This window comes from Hemitrygon akajei, chromosome 9 (assembly GCF_048418815.1).
Source record: "Hemitrygon akajei chromosome 9, sHemAka1.3, whole genome shotgun sequence".
NCBI lineage: Eukaryota > Metazoa > Chordata > Chondrichthyes > Myliobatiformes > Dasyatidae > Hemitrygon > Hemitrygon akajei.
Window position 1 is genome coordinate 158,258,929 of NC_133132.1, and position 24,799 is coordinate 158,283,727.

General features: G+C 40.3%; 1 protein-coding gene across 1 annotated transcript; it reads right to left on the bottom strand.

The window, feature by feature from the left end:
* Positions 1–259: 259 nt before the first annotated feature.
* On the bottom strand, positions 260–20,365 carry LOC140733693 (gap junction alpha-3 protein-like). Its single transcript, XM_073057378.1, has 2 exons — positions 20,267–20,365; positions 260–2,982 (listed from the first exon to the last, which is right to left on the bottom strand). The coding sequence occupies exon 2, from the start codon at positions 2,965–2,967 to the stop codon at positions 2,065–2,067; it is 903 nt and encodes a 300-aa protein (XP_072913479.1). The 5' UTR covers positions 2,968–2,982; positions 20,267–20,365; the 3' UTR covers positions 260–2,064.
* Positions 20,366–24,799: the final 4,434 nt, after the last annotated feature.

Consider the following 24,799-nt stretch of genomic DNA (forward strand, 5'->3'; position numbering starts at 1 on the left):
TTTGCACCTTGGCCCCAGAGTAATGCTGTCTCGTTTGGCTGTGTTCATGAGAATTCATGTATGGTTGAATGACGATTGAACTTGATTTGAATTAAATCATATTTACAAAGACTTTATGGCAAACTAATAGCTAATATAATAATGAATCTATCTAAATGTTCTTAGATGGACTCTTTCATGAACAAGACTTGCAGAAATGTGAACTGTTTTCGAATATAACCACCTGTATCTTACACAAAGCATGGATGAAGGCACTCTATTAAAATGTTAACATTTATTCATCATTTTCATCTCTAATACTGAAGTATTATTTAAAATCAACTAACAATTGTTTATTAAGTAATATTAACATAAAATTCGACACTTTCATATTTGTAAAGTATTATTATGACCAGTAACATAACAATAATAGTTTTGTCTGTAACAAGAGTAACTCTAAGACATTTTAGATCCAGCATGATTTCTCTTCAAGATTTGTGGCCATATTGGTCTTGTTCTTGCTCTACCTCTGCTCACCACTGAGCCCAATGGCACTCTCTAACACTGTGAGGTGAGGGTTAGATGCATTTTGAATCTGCCACACATATGGGCTTTCAAGCTGGGACCCATTCACTTCAATGGGTTTACTGACCTTTATTAAAATGGCAAGGTTAGACAAGCTTTATTTTTATGTCTATGATTTAATTAATTAACAATAGTTAATACATTTTAAATATACATAATGTTCACATTTATTTTTAATAGCTTTTAGCTGTTATGTTATAAAAATCAATTTAAAATCAGAGATAATAAAAAACAGTAAAACAGACCTTTAGCAGCACAAGCTAGCCGTGCCAAGCAGGGGGATTGGTTGTCTAGGTCAGGGGTTCTCAACCTTATTTATACCATGGACCCCTACCATTAAACAAGGGGTCCATGGACCCCAGTTTGGGAACCCCTGGTCTATAACCTTGTCAGCACAATGAGTGGAGAGGTGGTCCATCTGCTCTTTGTATGCTCAGGGAACAAAGGCCTCAAACCATTGTGAGCTTTGTGGCCGTGCAAGGTAAGGTAGGAGAACAATGGAAGGATCTGACCAAGTGTTTCTAATACACTCAGATGGTATACCTCAAGTCAGACACCTTTATAACTCATCAATAATATCCCATACATAATGGTAATAGTACATTTTTAGCTTGGTCAAAAGGCAGTTTTAATATTGTTCTCATGCTCATCACCATTTGAATACAAGTGAGCTGGAATGATTTTAGTACAAATCTACAGCTCAAATTACTAGCATGGAAACGATAAGTCCAGGGACCTTGGTAGAAACTGAGCTACTGTGCATCCTGGATCAGCTGTCTCTTGAAGACATTGATAGAGAGCTCTGGCATGTTTGTTGTGGCAGAATAAACTACTTGAGATAATTATAATCAAGGCAGGACAGTAGCTTTGTGGTTAGTGTAATGCCTCACAGCACCAGCTATTCGATAATCAAGGTTCAATTCCTGCCACTCTCTGTAAGAAGTTATGCATTCTCCCTGGGTTTCCTCCAGGGAGAAAACCAGGTGCATTGGTTTCCTCCCACGTTCCAAAACAACATATGGGTTAGGGTTAGTAAAGTGTGGGCATGCTATGTTGCCACCACTTGTGGGCTGTCCCTGGTACATTGCAAGCCAATGATGCAACCAACAAATTTCACTGCATGTTTTGATGTTTCAATGTACATGGTCAAATAAAGCTAATCTAATCCAATCTAATTGTTTTTTAATTTCAATTTTTGCACTACTGATTTTAATTTAACTAGTTAATATACATATATATATACATATGTATATATATATATATAGTAACTCAGTTTTTTCTATATCTATCATATATTGCATTGTACCGCTGCCTCAAAGTTAACAAATTTCACAATATATGCCAGTGATATTAAACCTGATTCTGAATATGATTTTGATCTAATCTAAGTCATTTTACATTGCTGAGATGTCTATTACAAGATTGCACCTATTGTTACCTTTCCAAATGAGTAATTTGTGCTAATTCAGCTACCTACTCCCTGGATTAAAGGCAGATAATTTATTGTTCACTTTGTTTCTCTATACTCTCTTTATTTTCATTACCACACTTTTCAATCCCATAATTAATGGTGTTCTGAGACTTGGGATCCTGGCTACTGCTAGCTTCAGAACCAAGAGACTTCAGTTTAGAATCTGATACAACTACGTCTGCAGGGAACATTGTTTTATCAAAAGATTCAACAACAAATCGGGGATGGAGGTGTTTTAGATGCCTCTTTTGTGTTGAAATGGTCATTTGCTTGAAAAGAAGGTAAACTATTTCAGTTATATTTAGAAGCAGGGACAGACAAGCCACAGCCAGCATGAAAAGGATGAAAATGGTCTTCTCTGTTGGGCGTGAAATGAAACAATCTACCACATGAGGACAGGGATCTCTATTGCACACGTATACGGGACCCAAGGAGAATCCATAGAGATACCACTGACCGACAATGAAACCAACTTCAAACAATATTTTACACAAAACATGTAATATGTAGGTGAACAGTAGGATTCCCTGTATTTTTACTTTTCCTTGATTTATAATGTACTTTGATGTCTTAACTTTTCTGAAGACGCCTGCAGAGTCGTCAGCTAATTTGCGTGTTTTTCTCTCTAAGTGGATAACATGTAACACATGTCCAAGATATAACAAGGTCGGCGTTGAAACGAATATGATCTGAAGAACCCAAAAGCGAATGTGGGAAATGGGAAAAGCTTTGTCATAGCAGACATTTTCACAACCAGGTTGGCGTGTGTTGCATACGAAGCCAGACTGTTCATCTCCCCAAACTCTCTCAGCGGCAGCCCCAAGCAGCAGGATCCTGAAGATAAATAACACAGTGAGCCAGATTTTCCCAACCACTGTAGAGTGCAACTGAACTTTGTCCAGCAGTCTTCCAAGGAAAGTCCAGTCTCCCATTGTTCAAAAATATACCTGCCAAATTAAACATTGACACAATTGAATGCAGAACACATCACCTGAATTATTAATTGAATGGTAATATTGTATTTTTTCTTATAACACTTGGGGTGAATTTCTACAAGGTTTGTCTGATTCATCTGTCATACCATCAACAGAAAAGCGATGAAAGATTTAGAAAAAAACTATACAGGTGATAAATGAGAATTGACTGTTAAAATTCGGCTCCTGGAACATTTTCAACTTAAGGCTTGAAATCTTATTATATTATTTTACAATTAATGTGTAACATTTAATGAAAGTCAAAAACAATTGTACTGAATTAAAGATAAAAAATAAAAATTTAAGGAGAAAGTGCTACTGTTCCCTTTTCATTTCTTCAAGTCCTTGAGCACTCTACACAACCCTGTGAGAGAATCTCATTATAAAGGTAGCAGCAGCTTAGGAAAGCAGCTGAGAATCACCCTCAGGCTGGCAATTAAGTAGCGGGCAGGTAATAATTCCAGTTGCTGTTTGTAAAAGTTTGTACATTTTTCCCCATGACCACGTGGACATCCTTGGGGTGCTCCATTTCCCTTCCACAGTCCAAAGACCTACCTCTATATAATTGGTCATTATAAATTGTCCCGTGATTAGGCTAGAATTAAATCGGGGAATTGCTGGGCTCAAAGGGCCGGAAGAGCCTATTCCATGCTGTATCTCAATAAAATGCTGGTTGTCATGGTGATGACCACATTCCATAATAGAATAATAAAATTGCTGATAATTGAGCCATTTTACCCCACCTACGAATGTATATGAATACTCCTCTATGGAACGTATTCACCGGCCTATCTTGTAATATCCCCATTTTCATAAATAACTGAACAACTCCACTGTTTGAGCTACATCGTGGTGGGCTTCTTCAGGTATGTTAAACCCAGTTTTGATTTTAGGATCTACATGTAGTTCATTGAGTCGGAAGCAGATTCAAAGAATTGTGGTCACTTTATGACATTCTGGGTGTATGTTGTAAAAGCAGTGGCATTTGCTCTCTGCTTGGGATAAAAGATACTTTCTTTGGCTTGCTTTTGTCGGTCTGTGGATATAGGAGGTTGATCCAACTTGCAGATTGGAAGGTAACAGGGGGGAGGTAGCCTAGGTTATTAGTTTTTCTCTCCCAAGAATTTGCGCTCATTCAAAGTCAATGTTATTGTCCTATGCACACGCACATGTATGCACAAGTGCAATGAAACACTCAGTTGCAGCAGCGTTGCCGGAACATAGCATCATTTAAGCAGCACTCACAAGCAAACATAAAAATAATGTACACAATATTTACAAGAAAGAACACAATTAGAACACAAAATCCATGTTAGAGGTCAAAGGGATTATGGTGTTGCTCAGCTTTGGAGATTGGGGTTTTTTCTCATTGGTTCAAGAACAGAATGGTGAAGGGAAAAACTGTTCTTGAACCTGATGGTGTCAGTTTTCTGTACCTCCTGCGTGATGGTGCCCATGAACAGATGGCACAACTCAGATGGTGGGCTCTTTGATGATAGCTGGAGTCTTCGTGGGACAGTGTCTACAGTAGATACTACTAATGGTGGGGAGAGGTGTGCCTGTGAGGTATTGGGAAGGAAGTCAGTACTTTCTGCAACTTCTTATGTTCGTGCACATTCGAATTTCCGTACATGATGCAACCTGTCAGGACACTTTCAACAATACTTCACTAGAATTTCTGTTAGAGCTCTTGTTGACAAGCTGAACCTCCTTATCTTCCTAAGGAAATGAAGGTATTAGCATTGTTTCCTTATTATCTGCTAGCCCTGGAAAGGTCATCTGATATGTTAATGTCCAGGGATTTAAAATTGCTGACAGAACAGAACTTAATCTTTCTGGACCATGGATTACTACAGAGAATTATGAATACATTATATACAGTTGGAAATAATTTGGAAGATGCGTAGCTCGGGTGGTTGATGGTCAATGGTTGGGTTAAGTTGTTTTCCAATCTTGGCAATTTACTTGCAAACCTTTTGTCACCATATGAAGGGACATCATCAGTATGCTGTTGATTGTGGTGTCCTCCATTTGCTTGGCCTTTATGTACTTACCAATCAGCCGATTGGTTGCCGTTTTGGTAACTCAATTGTGGGAGGAAATCTTGTCATTGATCAGTTGTGTGGCGTTCTTCGTGCATTATGGTCTGGAACTTTGCCTGTACTGTAAGCTTGTGACTTTTTGTCATCAAAGTGGGAGTAAATTTCCTCTTATTAATTTTATGGCTCTACAGTAAAGTCTTTGTCAATTTGAGGACTGCCTGTACCAAATAAAATTGATCTATTTAAAAATCTTCAGCACATTTCTGACCAATATCTTAGTATCAAAGTTGGCTTAAACATTCCATAAAGGACACACCACCTGTCACTTACTCTCAGAGAATAAAAAGTCTGAGATAAATTTATCAGAAATTGCCTCATTTCTACTGGAAGTTAAAAGGCAGCTTTTAATTTTACTTAGTCTGTTTTCAGAAAATGATGAAGAACAAATTCAATCTGAACATCAAACAGGTAAATGAAAGACAAAGGGCCACAGGAGAATTTATGTCAATGTGCACTAGTGTTTTTTTAAACGTCTATTAAAATTAAATACGACAGAAGCTGATATCTTTGTAACTGCTTCATTGAAATTGGATTTTTTTCAAGCTTGAGTAATGGTCCAACTGTAAAATGCTTTGGAAATGTGTCAAGTGCAGTAGATGGAGTGGAACAATAGACAAACAAATGCGATAATATACTATACAAATGATAAAGCAGACAATATCCTTCCAGGGTTCAACTAGTCAGATTGTGACAGTGAGAGCCATAACACAATAATGGAAACTTTAAGAGATAGTTAATCTTTCGGGGGAAAATAAGAGAATTGTAAAGAAGTGGAATGTGAAACAACAATATCCATAGATTCAACTGCATTGTAAACAGCAGCATTACTGATTAAAAACAAAATCATGGAACATAGTACATTGAACATCGAACCTAGAGCAGTACAGCATAGTACAGGCCCTTCGGCCCATAATGTCATACTGATTTTTAACCTTCTCCAAGATCAGTCTAACCCTTCCCTCCCACATAGTCCTCTATTTATCTATCATCCATGTGCCTACCTAACAGTTTCTTAAATATTCCTAATGTATCTGCCTCTAACTCCAACTGTACTCACCACCCTGTGTTAAAAAAAATCCTGCCTCCAACATCCCCCCTATATCTTCCTCCAAAAACTTTAAAGTTACTTTCACATATATTAGCCATTCTCAACCTGGGAAAAAGTATCTGCCTGTCTATTTGATTTATGCCTCTTATCATCTTGTACATCTCTATCAAGTCACCTCTCATCCTCCTTCACTCCAAAGAGAAAAGCTCCAGCTCTCTCAACCGTTCCTCATAAGACATGCTCCCTAATCCATGAAATTGCCTCTGCATCCTTTCTAAAGCTTCCATATCCTTTCTATAATGAGGGGACCAGAGCTGAACACAATACTCCAGATGCGGTCTAAATATTTATTTATGTATGTGTATTTACATATGTTTCTCTAATTGCTCTGAAAGTCTTTAAGTCCTTTTTCAAAGTCTTTGTTTTTCCACCTCCAACTCATCAACCTCGTTGTCAGGTAACAACCAGGAGGCAAAAGGTCTAATCAATCAATTAGTGCAATAGTCTCAAAAACTTGATTCATCTATTGATTATCATTATATCACATCAGGGAATGTTCAATGATATGTTGATCTGACTTTGCTCCAGATATACAAGGCACATAATTGGAAAAGCAGAGGAACCAGCAATCATCTCATCCTATCACCAGCAGTGGTAGTGTCCCTTTGCTGCTTTAAATGAGACCCAAAATCAGCCACAGTCCAAATTTCAAAACTGGATTTAATAGCTCCTGCGCTGGGCATATCTCCACCTCCTGCATCCCTTCTCTCCATATACAAGGAATTAGCCATTCTCATTTGGAAAGGGTTAGATTGATCTTGGAGAATGTTAAAAATCAGTATAACATTATGGGCTGAAGGGCCTGTACTATGCTGTACTGCTCTAGGTTCGATGTTCAATGTACTATGTTCTATGATTTTGTTTTTAATTAGTAATGCTGCTGTTTACAATGCAGTTGAATTCCCATTTGGTCTATGGGATTAATGGACCTGTGGCTAAATTTACTTTACTTTACTTTGCCAAATTTGCCAATGATACAAAGATAGGTGGGGGAGCAGGTTGTGTGGAGGAAACAGAGAGCCTGCTGAGAGACTTAGATAGTTTAGGGAAATGGACAAAGAAGTGGCAAATGAAATGCAGTGATGGAAAGTGTATGGTCATGCACTTTGGTGGAAGAAATAAATGGGCAGATTATTATTTAGATGGGGAGAGAATTCAAAATGCAGAGATGCAAAGGGACTGGGGAGTCCTTGTGCAGGATATCCTAAAGGTTAACCTCTAGGTTAAATTGGTGATGAAGAAGGCGAATGCAATGTTGGCATTCATTTCTAGAGGTATAGAATATAAGAGCAGGGATGTGATGTTGAAGCTCTATAAGGTACTCGTGAGACCACACTTGGAGAATTGTGTGCAGCTTTGGGCTCCTTATTTTACAAAGGATATACTGACATTGGAGAGGGTTCAGAGAAGATTCATGAGAAAGATTCCAGGAATGAATGAGTTACTGTATGAGGAACGTCTGGCAGCTCTTGGGCTGTATTCCCTGGAGTTCAGGAGAATGAGGGGGGGATCTCATAGAAACATTCCGAATATTAAAAGGCCTGAATAGATTAGATATGGCTAAATTATTTCCCATGGTAGGGGAGTCCAGGACAAAAGGGCACGGTTTCAGGATTGAAGGACGTCCAGTTAGAACATAAATGCAGAGAAATTACTTTACTCAGAGAGTGGTAAATCTGTGGAATTTGTTGCCACAAGCAGCGTGGAGTTCAATTCATTGGGTGCACTTAAGGCAGAGGTAGATAGATTCTTGATCAGCCAGGGCAAAAAAAGGGTATGGGGAGAAGGCAGGGGAGTGGAGATGACTGGAAGAATTGGATCAGCCCATGATTGAATGGCGGAACAGTCTCGATGGGCCAAATGGCCTACTTCTGCTCCTCTATCTTAGAGTCTTATGGTCTTAAGTACAGAGTTCAAGCTCCTGAAGAATTACAATATGTCACAATAGTGAGAACAGTCCATACATGCTTTCTAATCCTATGTTATGAAATGGAGCACTATAGAAACTGGAGAAAAGGTTGAAAGGGACGTAATTAGAAAAAGAGAACCAAAGCTAGCAGTGATGGAGCAATTAAAAATGCAGAATGAATAGAAAACCAGAAATGGAATGCAAAGAGTTCCAGGGCTGACAAATGCTGCAGAGGCATCACCGGGGGAAGGAAGGCTGGGAGAAATAATGAGGAACAGAAGGGTAAAGTTCAAAGTTCAAAGTACATACTGTATTTGTCATCTATACAACACTGAGATTAATTTTCTTGTGGGCATACTCAATAAATGCACAATAGAATAATAAACATGATAGAAATCAATGAAAGACTGGACCAACAAGGCGTTCAACCAGTGTGCAAAAGACAACAACCTATGCAAGTACAAAGAGAAATAAATGATAATAATAATAAATAAATAAGCAATGAATATTGAGAGCTTAAGATGATGGTCTTATGAACATGAACATCTTACGGTCTTATGGAAGAGACTTTGAGTATGAATCCATCAGTTGTGGGATCAGCCCAGTGATGGGGCAAGTGAGGTTGAGTGTATTATCCCTTCTGGTTCAGGAGACTGATGGTTGAGAGGTAATAACTATTCCTGAACCTGCTGGTGTGAATCCTGTGGATCCTGAACCTTATTCCTGATGGCAGTAGCAGGAAGAGAGCAAGTCCTGCATGGTGGGGCTCCCTGATGATGCATGCTGCTTTCTTGCAACAATGCTCCATGTAGATGTGCTGAGTGGCGGGGAGACCTTTACCCAGGATGGACTGGGCCATATCCACCACTTTTTGCAGGATCTTCCATTCCAGGGCATTAGTGTTTCTATGCCGGGCTGTGATGCAGCCAGTCAATATACTCTCCACCACACATCTGTAGAAGTTTGTTAAAGTTTGAGATGCCATGCTGAATCTTCGCAAACTGCTAATGAAGTAGAAGTGCTGCTGAAGTTCATGATTGTACTTACGGGCTGGGATAGGGAAAGATATACCAAACCAAGAGACTGAAAGAGAATAAATAGGGAGTTACAAAGAAGAGAATTCCTATTAGGAGAAGGGGAGAATGAGAGGATAGAGCGGAGAAGGTAAGTGGTAAGTAACAGGATCAAACCTATCTGCCATCCAAACAGAAATTGGTAAATACTCCATATTTTTGGTCCTATTAGTTTTCATCTTAATGTAAGGAATATACCCCAATATTGTCAGCTCGCGGCACAGTGACATCAGCGCCAGATTTCAGAGCGGAGGTTCCCAGGTTCGAATTCAGTTGGGCCGTTCCCGAGTTTGCTTTCCATCCATACTGGGTTGACTGTTGAGCTCGCAACTCGACCTCGGAAAATAAAGAAAAATACTGCAAAATGTCTTGTGTGAGGAGTGGTGCGCCACACAGTCTTTCGTTCTGCAACTTGTAAGGCATGAAAATGCCCGACGCTGGCCTCTCAGGCCTGGGTCGACGTCATCATCATTATAAAATGACAAGCCTCTGCCTACTTGTATGGCACGCCAGCTCAAGAGCTGGATGTGGAGTTAGATGTAGACTCAGGCTAAGATAATTTACCCAAGCCCAGTGTCTATGCTCCTGGGATCTCTGGTTACTTGGTCTCAGAGTTCCTTCATTTCAGCATCCAGGCCTGACTACCAGTCTGTTCCATAATCCCTGATTCCTGGTTTCTGGTCTCTGGTCCCAGGCCTGGTCCAGTCACTCTATCATTGGACACACTGTATACAGTGTCAGGAAGTGTATGGGCATGCACTTTATTTTCTAAACAGGGATAAATTCAAAATCCTGAGGCACAAAGGGACTTCAGAATCCTTGTGCAAGATTCCTGAAGGTTTACTTGCAGGTTGAATCAGTGGTGAGGAAGAAAAATGCAATGTTAGCGTTTATTTCAAGAGGACTAGAATATAAAAGCAAGGATGTAATGTTGAGGCTTTGTAAGGCACTGGTGAGGCCTTACTTGGAATATTGTAAGCCATTTTGGGCCCATTATCTTATAAAAGGTGTACTGACATTGGAAAGGGTTCAAAAGAAGTTCACCAAAATTATTTTGGGATTGAAAGGTTACAGGAAGAAGGCAGGAGAATGGGTTTGAGAGGGAAATGAATCAGTCATGATCAATTGAAGGAGCAGACTCGATGGGTTGAATGGCCTAATTCTACTCCAACATGGATGCCAAAAGCCTGGGCTTGTGAAGGATCCTGGATATCCCTGACCAGCTTCAGGAATGTTAGGCATGTCAGGATCCCTCCTATTCCTCCTATTCAGAATGTAGTGCAGGCCAATGATAACTTTCAATGAAATACTACTTTACACTATATATTATTTTAACATTTTATTTTTCATCAAATTTCCAATTTCACACTCCAGTAGTTTGAAACACTGTCACAGGCAAGTAGCAGCAACTATATCCAATGTTCCCCATGGTGGAAATGCCAATACACTTACTTCCATTTCCTCTTGTCCGGTTCCCAAATGACACACTCTTTGAAAACTGCATTCCTGTTTTTTTTATTAAACAAATAAATCCCAACTTCAAGGCACTGGTCAGCTCTTCTGATACAGGAGCTGCTTATTTGTTGCAGCAACGTTGAGATATTTCTGTTCACAGAGGTGGTCTGTTTCTTGTAATCCATCCAACTCTGCACTCCAAGCTAAACAAATGAATTGAGGTTATGGTACACTCTGAGAAGGTGGCAGAAGACCTGGCTTACTTGCTTACTGTACATTATGCTGCTGTCATCTAGGGCAACAATGATGGTCCTCCATCTCTCTAGGTGTTCAGGACTCCCTTCATCACGTCAGTAGCTTCTTCTCAATTTTCACTGCTGTCAGTCAAGCAAATCCCAGGTGGAGACTCAGGAATACCATTGCACTCAGATGTAGAAGGATTCTTCATTGCTGTTATGTAACAATTTTGTTTTACTAGTCAGGGTTGTTAGCCCTGAGCTGAACCCCCAAATCTGGGGGACCGATGGACCGGCCTCTTCCCTTTGACCTGTCTGGCATGAGCGACCCTACAGTGAGCCAAAGCATAAAGTCCTGACTCCAGCCAGCCTAGCTCTCTGGGTCACTGAGGCACGCAAGCCTCCAAACCACAACAAGTATGTGGTCCTCCTGGAGAAGAAGACTTGGCGTCTTCTTTTGATAAAGAGAAGAAAAAGACGTTTTTCTTTTGATAGTTGTTCGTTCCGGCTGCTTCAAAGAGAGATTGCATTCCAGCTCCCTTGCATGCTATTTTGTATGCCACATTACAGCTGCTTAAGTAGTGTTTTCAAAGTGTGCTCTCCAGGCTCATTTGCTGCTAAATGATGTTTGTCCAGTGCTTCTGGCAATTAGCAGTGAAATCTGGTACCGTGCTTTTGTGGTATACTTAATGCATCACTTAGTCCAGATTATTCTCAGACAATATGAGGTAGTGGTGCCAGATATGACCCTGCAGACATGATGAACTAATCTGTTAAGCAATTCACTCATTCCAAAAATCTCAGGCTGATGTGCTCATTCTAATTCTGGACATAACTGACTTAATTATGCTGCTATCTGTGACACAAAGAAGGTTGCTCCATTAACACCAGAAGTGTGATTACACTTGGAATTACCTCCATATGTCCGGTCTACATTTTTTTCAGTCCTGAAGTCATCTGTTTCAGAACTGCTACAGATATCAGATATTTATTTCTACCCCGGGGGGGGGGGGGGTGGGGGTGCGGTGGAGATGCATCTCTACCAAAAGAGGTGCTAGGAGCTCCTTCCCTATGCCAGCCTGCAGGTCACCCTTGGGCAAGGTGTAGCATCTGCTTAGCCCCCGATCAGGGTCATGTGGAGCCATGGGAGCAGGTGGTGGACGGTCTTATGAGCAGCTGGTGCATATCACAAGTCCTGGTTATGCGATCACTGACACCAGGCAGACAATCTCTGAAGAATATTGATAATGACTGAGGTCACTCATCTTATAAAGACACTTCCAAGAAGAAGGCAATGGCAAACCAATTCTGTAGAAAAATTTGCCAAGAACTATCATGGTCATGAAAAGACCATGATCGCCTACATCATACAACACAGCACGTAACGAATGAATGAATGAACAAACAGCAAACAGGGTAAACACTTCAATTAAAGGTTCCCAGATTAACTCAACTCAGGCATGTTTTTGTAATTTAAAAAAACACATCATTGGAAATTAAAATCCCATAATTGTTCATGAGTGGACAGTATGTATGGGGTTGAGTAGGATCCAGGATTCAGCCACTCAATAGGCTGAATGGCCTAATTCTGCTCCTATGTCTTTTGGTTTTATGGACAGGATGTTTCCTGTAGTTGGGGTGTCTAGGTCCAGAGGGAACAACCTCAGAATACAAGGACATCCCTTTAGAAAAGAATTGAGGAGGAATTTTGTGATAAACCTGTGGGATTCATTTCTTTTCTGCCATGTGCAGAAGTTCGCTGATGACACGGCCATAGTGGGGTGTGTCAGGAATGGACAGGAGGAGGAGTATAGGAAACTGATACAGGACTTTGTGATATGGTGCAACTCAAACTACCTGCGTCTCAATATCACCAAGACCAAGGAGATGGTGGTGGACTTTAGGAGATCTAGGCCTCATATGGAGCCAGTGATCATTAATGGAGAATGTGTGGAGCAGGTTAAGACCTACAAGTATCTGGGAGTACAGTTAGACGAGAAGCTAGACTGGACTGCCAACACAGATGCCTTGTGCAGGAAGGCACAGAGTCGAATGTACTTCCTAAGAAGGTTGGCGTCATTCAATGTCTGTAGTGAGATGCTGAAGATGTTCTATAGGTCAGTTGTGGAGAGCGCCCTCTTCTTTGTGGTGGCGTGTTGGGGAGGAAGCATTAAGAAGAGGGACGCCTCACGTCTTAATAAGCTGGTAAGGAAGGCGGGCTCTGTCATGGGCAAAGTACTGGAGAGTTTAACATCGGTAGCTGAGTGAAGGGCGCTGAGTAGGCTACGGTCAATTATGGATAACTCTGAACATCCTCTACATAGCACCATCCAGAGACAGAGAAGCAGTTTCAGCGACAGGTTACTATCGATGCAATGCTCCTCAGACAGAATGAAGAGGTCAATACTCCCCAATGCCATTAGGCTTTACAATTCTACCGCCAGGACTTAAGAACTTTTTAAAGCTATTATTAATGCTTTTTGAGATGGTGATTTAGATGCATATCATATTTTTTTTACTGAGTTAAGTATTGTATGTAATTAGTTTTGCTACAACAAGTGTATGGGACATTGGAAAAAAGTTGAATTTCCCCATGGGGATGAATAAAGTATCTATCTATCTATCTATCTATCTATCTATCTATCTATCTATCTATCTATCTATCTATCTATCTATCATAAGTACTACTATTCTCCATTTGCACACTAGTGAGATTTCAATCTGTTATCCATTTGACCATTGTTTATTTACAAATGCAGTCCATCCCATGAAAGGTCAGGTGAAGGTACACAGTTCGCAAATGATTCATGAATGACAGAAGAAGAAACTCGCATAATCACATGTTAATTTTTGGATTATGTATATTGCATGCCTCAACACATATTCATGAAGCTGCAGTCATATTGATATTAGACATTGCAAGTACTCTGAGATGCTGCCAGACATGGAGGTCCGAGCATATGTTCTTAAATGGCTAATCAGCAGAAATGGATATATAGGAAAGGTAAAAGAATTTTAATGTTTATGTGAAGATAATTGAACACAGAAGAAGAGCTGTCATGTTTGTTATAATAAAAAGAGGATTAAGGATTTAAAGATTAGCTTTATTTGTCACATGAACATCAAAACATGCATTGTTTGCGGCAGTCAGAGAGTATTTTGCTGCCAGCCCCAACAGAACCTGCCCACAACTTACTATCCCTAACAATATGTCTTAGGACTGTGGGAGGAAACTGGAACACCCAGAGGAAGTCCATGCAGTCACAGGGTGAATGTACAAACTCCTTACAGACAGCTGTAAAGCGTTGTGCTAACTGCTACCCTACCTACCATGTCAGATATCAGTGAGAGCAAATCTGGAATACTGTTTACAGAATATAGTATTGCTCTTCTTTTTAAGAACAGGTGCTAATTCAATAGAAGCAATTCAAAGAAGCCTTAGAAGACTAATACCTGAAATAGCAGGTCATCTTCCAAGTAGAGGGTAAACAGGCTAGCAGTGGATCCACTGCAATTTAGGAGAATGACAAGGGACTTGAGTGAAATATATAACATCCTGGGTGATTTTGACAGGTGGGAAGTGGAAAGATGTTTCTCATGAAGAAAAACCTAGAACTGGAGTCACCGTTTCAAAAAAGAAGGCATCACCCATTGTAAGATATGAATGAGGTGATTTTTGCTTTTCCTCAGAAGATCATGAAGCTCAAATTCAAGATTCAAAAATTCAAAGATTCGAAGTGCATTTACTAGCGAAGTATGCATACAGAATACAACCCTGAGATTCATCTTCTCACTGGGAGCCACAAGAAAAAGAAAACTATCAAACACCCAATGCACTAAAAAAAACAAATGGCGCCAAAGGCAAAAAAATGAGCGAAATGGAAAACATCAAATCACAAAGTCAACAAAGCAAAATGGCAGAGGATGCAAAGTCTCTGAAGATTCAAAAGGCAGAACTAAGAGTGTACTTGATAAGTAAAAGGGAAAGTTATTGTGGGTAGATAGGAATGCAGTTAAAATCAGATCACCCACGATTTTATTAATTGACCAATTCAGCTGAGCAACTGATTGACTTGCTGCTGCTACACTTCATTCCCTTGTTGATATGTAACCCTGTATGTTTGAAGTGCTTGTGAAATGTTTGTTTTTCTATATATTGTAAAGATCAACAATGAGGAAAGTAGGTCACACAGGCAGATGCTATTTGCAAAGCTATTAAAATTTAAATTTACCTGTATTTTTGTAGAGATTTTTGTTTGTACAGAAGACGTTGGGATTTACTCAAATGAAGGATGAGCAGATTTCTGACCCTGAATCTGATGCATTTTTCTAAGTGTCTTCTCACCATTACAATCTCCAGGTGACCACTGGAGAAGCAGGATACACAGCTTAACTTTCATATTGAAAACCTTCATTTCACTTCATGCTAAACCAGTGGTTCTTACCATTAACCAAGGGATCCGTGGACTCCAGATTCAGAACCCCTGCCCTAAATGATCACATAATGTGCCATTCTTTAAAGGTCATAAGGCATATTTGTTTACATGTTTGTGATGGACTACAAAATTTTAAAGGGGCAGTGTTTGTGTTGCGTTTGAGGCACAAATAATGCCGGGTGTACCAACACACAAAGCACAGGAGGAACTCCAGCATGTCAGGAGGTTGATATTTCAGGTTGAGACCTTTCATCTGAACTGTAACATGCCTGTGACATATGTCTCAATTGCACAACCATCATTGCCTAGTGGCACAAAAATAGCTTGAAAAAGAAACAGCACATAGTACAATTTTAAATCATGTTTTAGGTAAGTGCAGAAATTGCAGGGCTCCTAGCAGAGGAAGTTAAAACATACTTTGCCACAGGTGAGGTGCCAGACGATTAGGAGATAGCTAATGTTCTGCTGTTTTAAAAAGGATCTAAGAATAAACTAGATAATTATAGGCCTGTGAGCCTGACATCAGTAGTGGGAAATTTATTGGAAGGTATTTATAATGTTCTGAATATATAAGGATTTAGATAGATTAGGAATCATCAACATGGCTTTGTTTGTGGTAAGTTGTGTCTAACAAATCTTATAGAGTTTTCCAAGGAAGTTACCAGAAAAGTTGATGAAGGCAAGGCAGTGGATGTTGCCTACCTGGATTTTAGCATGGCATTTGACAAGATCCCACAGGGAGGTTGGTCAAGAAGGTTTAGTGGCTCGGCATTCAAGATGAGGCAGTAAATTGGATTTGACATTGGCTTCATGGGACAAGCTACAGAGAGGTACTAGATGGTTGGATCTATGACTGGAGGCCTGTGACTAGTGGGATCCATACTGGGTCTGTTGTTGTTTGTCATCTATATCAACAATCTGTATGATAATATTGTAAAACGGATCAGCAATTATGTGTTGTTTCTGATGTTGGGGAAGTCCAGAATGAGGGGTCACAGTTTAAGGATAAAGGGGAAGCCTTTTAGGACCGAGGTGAGGAAAAACTTCTTCACACAGAGAGCAGTGAATCTGTGGAATTCTCTGCCATAGGAAACAGTTGAGGCCAGTTCATTGGCTATATTTAAGAGAAAGTTAGATATGGCCCTTGTGGCTAAAGGGATCATGGGGTACGGAGAGAAAGCAGGTACAGGGTTCTGAGTTGGATGATCAGTTGGATGATCAGCCATGATCAAAGGGCCAAATGGCCTACTCCTGCACCTATTTTCTATGTTTCTATGTTTCTATGACACCAAGATTGGGGGTGTAGTGGACAGAAAGGAAGACCATCAATTGTTGCAGTGAGATCTCGACCAGCTGAGCCAAAAAATGGAAGATAGAACATGCAGACACATGTGAGATGTTGCTCTTTGGGAGGACCAACCAGGGTAGATCTCACACCATGAGAGGTAGGGAACTGAGAAGTGTGGTAGAACAGAGGGATCTGGGAATACAGATTCATATTTCCTTGAAAGTGGTGTCACAGGTTGAGGAAATTTACAAGGATGTTGCCAGGATGTTGAGGAGCAAACACGGGGAAATCTGCAGATGCTGGAAGTTGAAGCAACACGCACAAAATGCTGGTGGAACGCAGCAGGCCAGGCAGCATCTATAGGGAGAAGCACCATTAGGACAAAGGGTCTCAGCCCAAAACGTCAACAGTGCTTCTCCCTATAGATGCTGCCTGGCCTGCTGTGTTCCACCAGCATTTTGAGGATGTTGAGGAGCTGAGTTATAGGGAAAGGTTGAATAGGTTAGGATTTTATTCCCTAGAATGTAGGAGATTGAGGGGAGATTTGATTGAGGTATACAAAATTAAGAAGGGTATAGATAGGATAAATGCAAGCAGGCTTTTTCCACTGATCTTGGGTGAGACTACAACTAGAGGTCATGAGTTAAAGGGGAAAGGTGATATGTTTAAGAGGGACATGAGGGGGATCTTCTTCACTCAGAGTGCAATGAGAGTAAGGAATAATCTGCCAGCAAGAGTGTTAGATGTAGATCTGCTTTTAACTTCTAAGAGAAATTTGGATGAATACATCGATGGGAGGGGTATGGAGGGATGTAGTCTGGATGCAGGTCGATGGGACTAGGCAGATCAAGTCCTGAAGCCTCTGCTACCATTGTTCTCTGAAAGTTGCAGGAAGACAAGATGGTAAGGCTTTTGACATGTTGGTCTTTATGTCTCTATTCAATTACACCATGCCTTATTTATGACTGCACTCCATTTGCTCATTATGATACTTCATTCTTTAATACCATACCTACCAAGCATCCCACGTTTGCAGTTTTTAATTGGTCTTGCCTCAGTGGAAAAATACATAGACAAACAACCTGACTGGAAGAGTATAATGAGCTGGTATTTTTTCATCCCACAGTTATAAAGATGTCATGGTGTATGCCCTGCGTTAACGTAGTCCATGTTAACCTAACAATAACTTAACAAAATGTGCCATGTGATTCATCACTACAATGGCATCAGCTTGGCATCTTTGTACAAGAGCTGCAGTTGCTGAAGAGCAAAGCTGACATATTACCACAAGAGATCCTTTTTAAAGTTGTTTACATTTTGAGAATGTTAATGCAAAGCTGACTTTTCCGCCAAGAAACTGAAAATAAATCCATTGCCCTGTCAGTTGTCTGATTGCACTCCCAATTCTATTGGCTCAGCCAACCTTAAGACTCGGCTAACATTTGGATTCAGGTGAGCAGAGGTCTGCGTGTAAGTGTGAAAGCACTGCTCTACTCTTTGGGTCTTCTGAGACCTTTTACCTCTTCTCTCCAACCTCTCACTTCCCCCTTGGTCCACTCTTCTTTCCCTTTCTCCTACCGTCCTCTCTCCTCTCCTATAAAGTTCCTTCTTCTCCAGCTCCTTACTTTCCTCAGATTCCTTCCTCTCCAGCCCTTTACCTTTCCCACCCACCTGGCCTCACCTATCACCTTCCAGCCAGCCTCCTTCTTCTTCACCCACCTTTTGATTTTGGAGTCTTCCCCTTTCCTTTTCAGTTCTGAAGAAGGTTCTTGCCCAAAATGTTGACTGTTTATTCATTTTCAGAGGTGCTGCCTGAGCTGCTGAGTTCCCTCAGCCTTTTCTGTGTGCTGTCTGCAAAGACAGTGCTGATATCCTCCCTCATTGAGCAATGATAGATAGATAGATAGATAGATACTTTACTTTATTCATCCCCATGGGGAAATTCAACTTTTTTCCAATGTCCCATACACTTGTTGTAGCAAAACTAATTACATACAATACTTAACTCAGTAAAAAAATATGATATGCATCTAATTCACTATCTCAAAAAGCATTAATAATAGCTTTTAAAAAGTTCTTAAGTCCTGGCGGTTGAGTTGTAAAGCCTAATGGCATTGGGGAGTATTGATCTCTTCATCCTGTCTGAGGAGCATTGCATCGATAGTAACCTGTCGCTGAAACTGCTTCTCTGTCTCTGGATGGTGCTATGTAGAGGATGTTCAGAGTTTTCCATAATTGACCGTAGCCTACTCAGCGCCCTTCGCTCAGCTACCGATGTTAAACTCTCCAGTACTTTGCCCACGACAGAGCCCGCCTTCCTTACCAGCTTATTAAGACGTAAGGCGTCCCTCTTCTTAATGCTTCCTCCCCAACACGCCACCACAAAGAAGAGGGCACTCTACACAACTGACCTATAGAACATCTTCAGCATCTCACTACAGACATTGAATGACGCCAACCTTCTAAGGAAGTACAGTCGACTCTAAACAGGACCGGAGAGAGTACGGTTCCCTGCGGCGCTCCTGTGCTGCTGACCACCGTGTCAGACCTACAGTCTCCCAACCGCACATACTGAGGTCTATCTGTCAAGTTATCTCAAAGTTCAAAGCAAAATATATTATCAGAGTACATACACATTGCCACATACAACCCTGAGGTTCTGTTTCCTGTGGGCATACTTTGCAAAACTATGGAACAGCTATTGTGAACAGGATCAATGAACAACAAACTGTGCAAAGATAAATAAATAGCAATAAATAACAAGAGCATGAAATAACAAGATAAAGGGAGACCATTGGTTGTGGGAATAGCAGAGATAGAATGAGTGTGCACTCTAATGGGATGAGCGGTACAATTCACATTAGGTTCATCTAAAAGTGATTATATGCACACGGTTTGATATCCAATCAGTGATGAGTGGCCTGCTTTTGATTAGGATCATGTTAGGAGTGCCTTCTCGGGGAGCCAGAGTTAGAGGCAAGGGGAACAGCTAAGAGTGATCAATATCCTTTTATTTTTCTTGATCTCTGTCCTTCAGTCAGTATGTTCCTATTTTTCCAGGCAGGTTTTTAAATTAGCCTGTATTTAAATGTATGAGGTCAGTATGACACATTTGAAGTATTATGCAGGTATAACATAAACATAAAGGAAAACTATTGTCACTCTGTAATTGAAAATACCTTGTGTGGTTCCATTTTACATTTCACAACTGATATTTTCCACTCACTAAATAAAACCAAAATCATCAGATGTTTCACTTCATAGTTATTAATTAAGATAATTATTACATGTTTATTCAGAATTTCATAATGTATCTATTTATTACAAATTTAGGGTCAGTTGTAGCACCACACCACCCCCCCCCCCATTAAATTGCTCGTTGTCACTAACGATTGCATCTTGCCCCCAAGGACTCAACATTTATAGGAAAGAAAAGCAAGTTAACTAGAACTAAAACAAAGTAAATGCATCACAAATTTAAATTGTCAAAGCTGTTTATTAAAGGCATATCCATTTCTCTTACATTTGCAAAGTTTTCCTTTGCAGAATCTGGAAATCCAATTTGCTCTTTTCCACAAACTGAATGACAATAGTATCCAGGAAAGAAACTTGTTCTGTTATGAACAACAAATGCCAACTGAATCACTTACCTGTTTTAAGTAGCACCAGACTGAAAAAGACAATCGGCTTAGAACGGCGAAGAAAGTTTCTGAAAGGATGCAGCTGCTCACGTATAATGTGAAAAGAACAGGGTATTGCATAAGAAACTCAAATGTTTACTATTCAAAAATGTTGTAAGCACAAAGTTTGTTTGCTTCTCTAGAGAAATCAAGGTTACATTCTTGCTTATCTATATTGCTGGTGCGTATTAACTGGACATCTGTTCCAATAAGCATGTAATAATAATCCTATTTAACAACTGAAGAGTGAAACATCTGATGAGTTTGGTTTAGTCTATTAAGTGGAAAATATTAGTTGTGAAATGTAAACTTCTTTTCCCAAGTGACCACATGAGATACTTTTTTAATAGAGTGACAATAGTCTTTTTATATGTACAATATATCTTTCATAATACCACAAATGAATCAGACTAACAGCATAATTTGTAATACAGGCTAGTTTGAGATTAACCTGGAAATATTGATAAATAGGAAAATGCAGTCATTTAAACTGGAAAGGACAGAGGCAAAGAAAATAAAACCATCAGGCTCTTGAACAAAAGGGGATAACTGCATTCATTTGTCCATCCATTGAGATGTTCCCACAACCAATGATCTCACTTTAAGGATTTTTCATCTTGTTATTTCACGTTCTCAGTATCTATTGCTTGTTACTTAGATTTGCATTTGCAGAGTTTGTTGTCTTCTGCACTCTGGTTGATCTTTCACTGATCCTGTTATAGTTACTATTCTATGGATTTGCTGAGTATGCTGCATGAAAGTGAATCTCGGGATTGTATGTGCTGACATATATGTACTCTGATAACAAAAGTTACTTTGAACTTTGAGAGGGTCAAAAACTCTCAAAGTTCAAAGTAACTCCTGTTATCAGAGTACATATGTATACGTCATGGGCACTGGCCTCCCCAGCATTGAGGACATCTTCAAAGAGCAATGCCTCAAAGAGGCAGCATCCATCATAAAAGACCTCCTTCTGCACCCCCCCCCACCCCACCCAGGACATGCCCTCTTCTCATTACTACAATCAGGGAGCCTGAAGGCACACACTCAATATTTTACAAATAGCTTCTTCCTCTCCACCATCAGATTACTGAACTGAACATGAACACTAACTCACTATTTTTGCTCTCGTTTTGCACTACATATTATTTTATATTTCTTATTATAATTCTAGTATTTGTTATGTATTGCACTGTACTGGGGTGCCACAAAATGACACATTTCACAACATATTTCTTCAGCGGTTTGATCGGGGCACGACTGTGCAAGCGTGTGGAGGTCAGCCAGTATGAACAGAGAGAGGAGTTTAAAAAGGAGATGGCTTTATAGAGCAGGCGCCAGAGTTGAGGGAGACAGAGTAGGAAGGCTTTGGCTCAATGGGGCTTAGGTGATAACGGGTCGAGGCGAGGTACATTACTTGTGTAGAATACAGACAGGAAGTATGTATGTGAGACTGGTTTTCTGTGCTCAGTGCCAGATGTGGGAGGTCCTGGAGACTCCCAGCCTCCTGGACGGCCACATCTGCACCAGGTGCATTGAGCTGCAGCTCCTACGGGACTATGTTAGGGAACTGGAGAAGCAGCTCGATTACCTTTGTCTGGTCAGGGAGAGTGAAGAGGTGATAGAGATGAACTATAGGCAGGTAGTCACTCTGGGCCTTGGGAGACAGATACGTGGGTAACTGTCAGGAGAGGTAAGGGCAAGAGGCAGATGCTAGAGAGTACCCCAAAAGCTGTTCCTCTTAATGATCAGTACTCCTGTTTGAGTACAGTTGGGGGGGAATGGCCTACCTGGGGGAAACAACAGTGGTCATGGCTCTGGCACAGAATCTGGCCCTGTGGCTCAGAAGGGTAGGGAAAGGAAGAGGATGGCAGCAGTGATAGGGGACTCTATAATTAGGGGGTCAGGCAGGTGATTCTGTGGATGCTCCAATCTCTCAGCCACGCATTTATCCTCCACCTCACTCTATTCCTACACTCACTGTCATGTGGCACAGGCAGTAATCCTGAGATGACTACCTTTGTGGTCCTGCTTCTCAACTTCCTTCCTGACTCCCTGTAGTCTGTTTTCAGGACTTCCTCCCTTTTCCTACCTATGTCATTGGTACCAATATGTAGCACAACCTCTTGCTGTTCACCTTTCCATTTCAGGATATCGTGGACGCAATCAGAAACATCCCAGCCCCCGGCACCTGGGAGACAAGCTACCATCCATATTTCTTTCCTGTGTTTCTTTCACTGACATATAGAAACATAGAAAATCTATAGCGTAATAAAGGCCTTTTGGCCCACAAAGCTGTGCTGAACATGTCCTTACCTTAGAAAAAAGCCAAAAAAAAGTCACTTTGACAACTTAGGAACCATTCATCTGTTCTGTCGGTAGCACAAAGGGAGACACTGAATTAAGAACACAGCAAACTTTAGTACAGCAGAATTAGGCCATTTGGTCCATCGAGCCTGCACCATCATTTCATCATGGCTGAACCAATTTTCCTCTCAGTCCCAATCTCCTGCTTTCTCCCCAAATCCCTTCATGCCCCGACCAATCAAAAATCTATCGACCTCTGCCTTAAATATACATAAAACCAGCCTCAACAGCTGTCCGTGGCAAAGAATTCCCTGGATTCACCACTATCAGGCCAAAGAAATTCTTCTCATTTCTGTTCTGAAAGGATGCCCCTCTATTCTGAGTCTGTGTCCTCTTGTCTTAGACTCTCCCACAATAGGAAGGATTCTCTCCACATCCACTCTATCAAGGCTTTTCACTGAGTTGATAAGTTTTGATGAGGTCAACCCTCATTCTTCTGAATTCCGGAGAAGACAAGTCCAGAGTCATAAAACGCTCTTCATCTGACAAGCCGTTCAATCCTGGAATCATTTTTATGAACCTCCTTTGAACCCTCTCCAGATTCAGCACATCATTTCTAAGATAAAATACCCAAAACTGCTCACAATACTCCAAAGTGAGGCCTCATCAGTGCTTTATGAAGACTCAACATTGATTCCTTGCTTTTATACTCTAACATTTTATATTCTAATAGTGTATCACCATATTCTGACTTTGAATGAGCCACGTGGAGACTGGGACAATAGATGTGAAAAGCGAAAAATATTGACTGTCGTGCCTGCAGTAATTTATACCTCACCATTGTAGCTATACGATTGGATCTCAGTCTTCTGCATGAATCACATTTGCTACTGTTTTATTGAAATTGCACGGTGAAAACAGTTACATGAAGAGTTGGCTAGAGTCATAGGGTTACAGTGCCTATAAAAAGTATTCAAGAAGTTATCAAGAAGTTATCATGTTTTATTATTACACAACAATGAATCACAGTGGATTTGAGTTGGATATTTTGAAACCGATCAACAGAAAAAGACTCTTTCATGTCAAAGTAAAACCAGATCTCTACAAAGTGATCTAAATTAATTACAAATATAAAACACAAAATAATTGATTGCATAAGTATTCACACCTGCCCCCTTTAATGCAACACACTAAATTATCACTGGTGCAGCCAAAAGGTTTTAGAAGTCACATAATTAGTTGAATGGAGATCTGTTTTTGGAAACCTGTGCGCAGTCAAGGTGTTTCAATTGAATGCAGTAAAAATACACCTATATCTGGAAGGTCCAACTGTTGGTGAGTCAGTATCCTGGTTAAAAACTACACCATGAAGACAAAAGAACACTCCAAGCAACTCCCCTAAAAGATTATTGAAAAGTACAAGTCAGGAGATGGATACAAGAAAATTTCCAAGTCACTGAATAGCCCTTGGAGTACAGTTAAGTCAACCATCAAGAAACAGAAAGATTATGGCACAGCTGTAAATCTGCCCAGAGCAGACTGTCCTCAAAAACTGCCATCCAATTCCTAAATGGACATTGAAGCTTTGGACTCTACCTCCCTTTTTTTAATATACAGTATTTCTGTTTTTGCATGATTTTTAAAATACGTAATTGATTTACTTGTTTGTTTATTAATATTATTATTTTCTCTGCTAGATTATGTGTTACATTGAACTGTTGCTGCTAAGTTAACAAATCTCATGTCACATGCTGGTGATAATAAACCTGATTCTGATTCATATATTAACCCTTTCATTCCTGGTTCTTGTGAATCTCCTCTTCAATGCCAGCACATCTTTTTTTTAGATAAGGAGCCCTAAACAGCTCACAATGTGGTCTGACTAATGCCTTATAAGGCCTCAGCATTACATCTTTGCTCTTATATACTAGTCTTCTCAAAATGAATGGTAACATTGCATTTACCTTCCTTATCACCTTAACCTTTAGGGAATCCTGCACAATGACTCCCAAGTCACTTTGCACCTCTGATTTTTTAATTTTCTTCCTGTTTAGAAAATAATATATGCTTTTATTCCTTTTAACAAACTGCATGACTGTACTCTTCCCTCCACTATATTCTATCTGCCACTTCTTTGCCCATTCTCCCAATCTATCTCATCACCAGCAGGCAACCAGAGGAGGCCCCATTTATTCC

Excerpts from the sequence above, each read along its gene's own strand:
- LOC140733693 (XM_073057378.1), bottom strand. The coding sequence starts at position 2,967 with ATGGGAGACTGGACTTTCCTTGGAAGACTGCTGGACAAAGTTCAGTTG.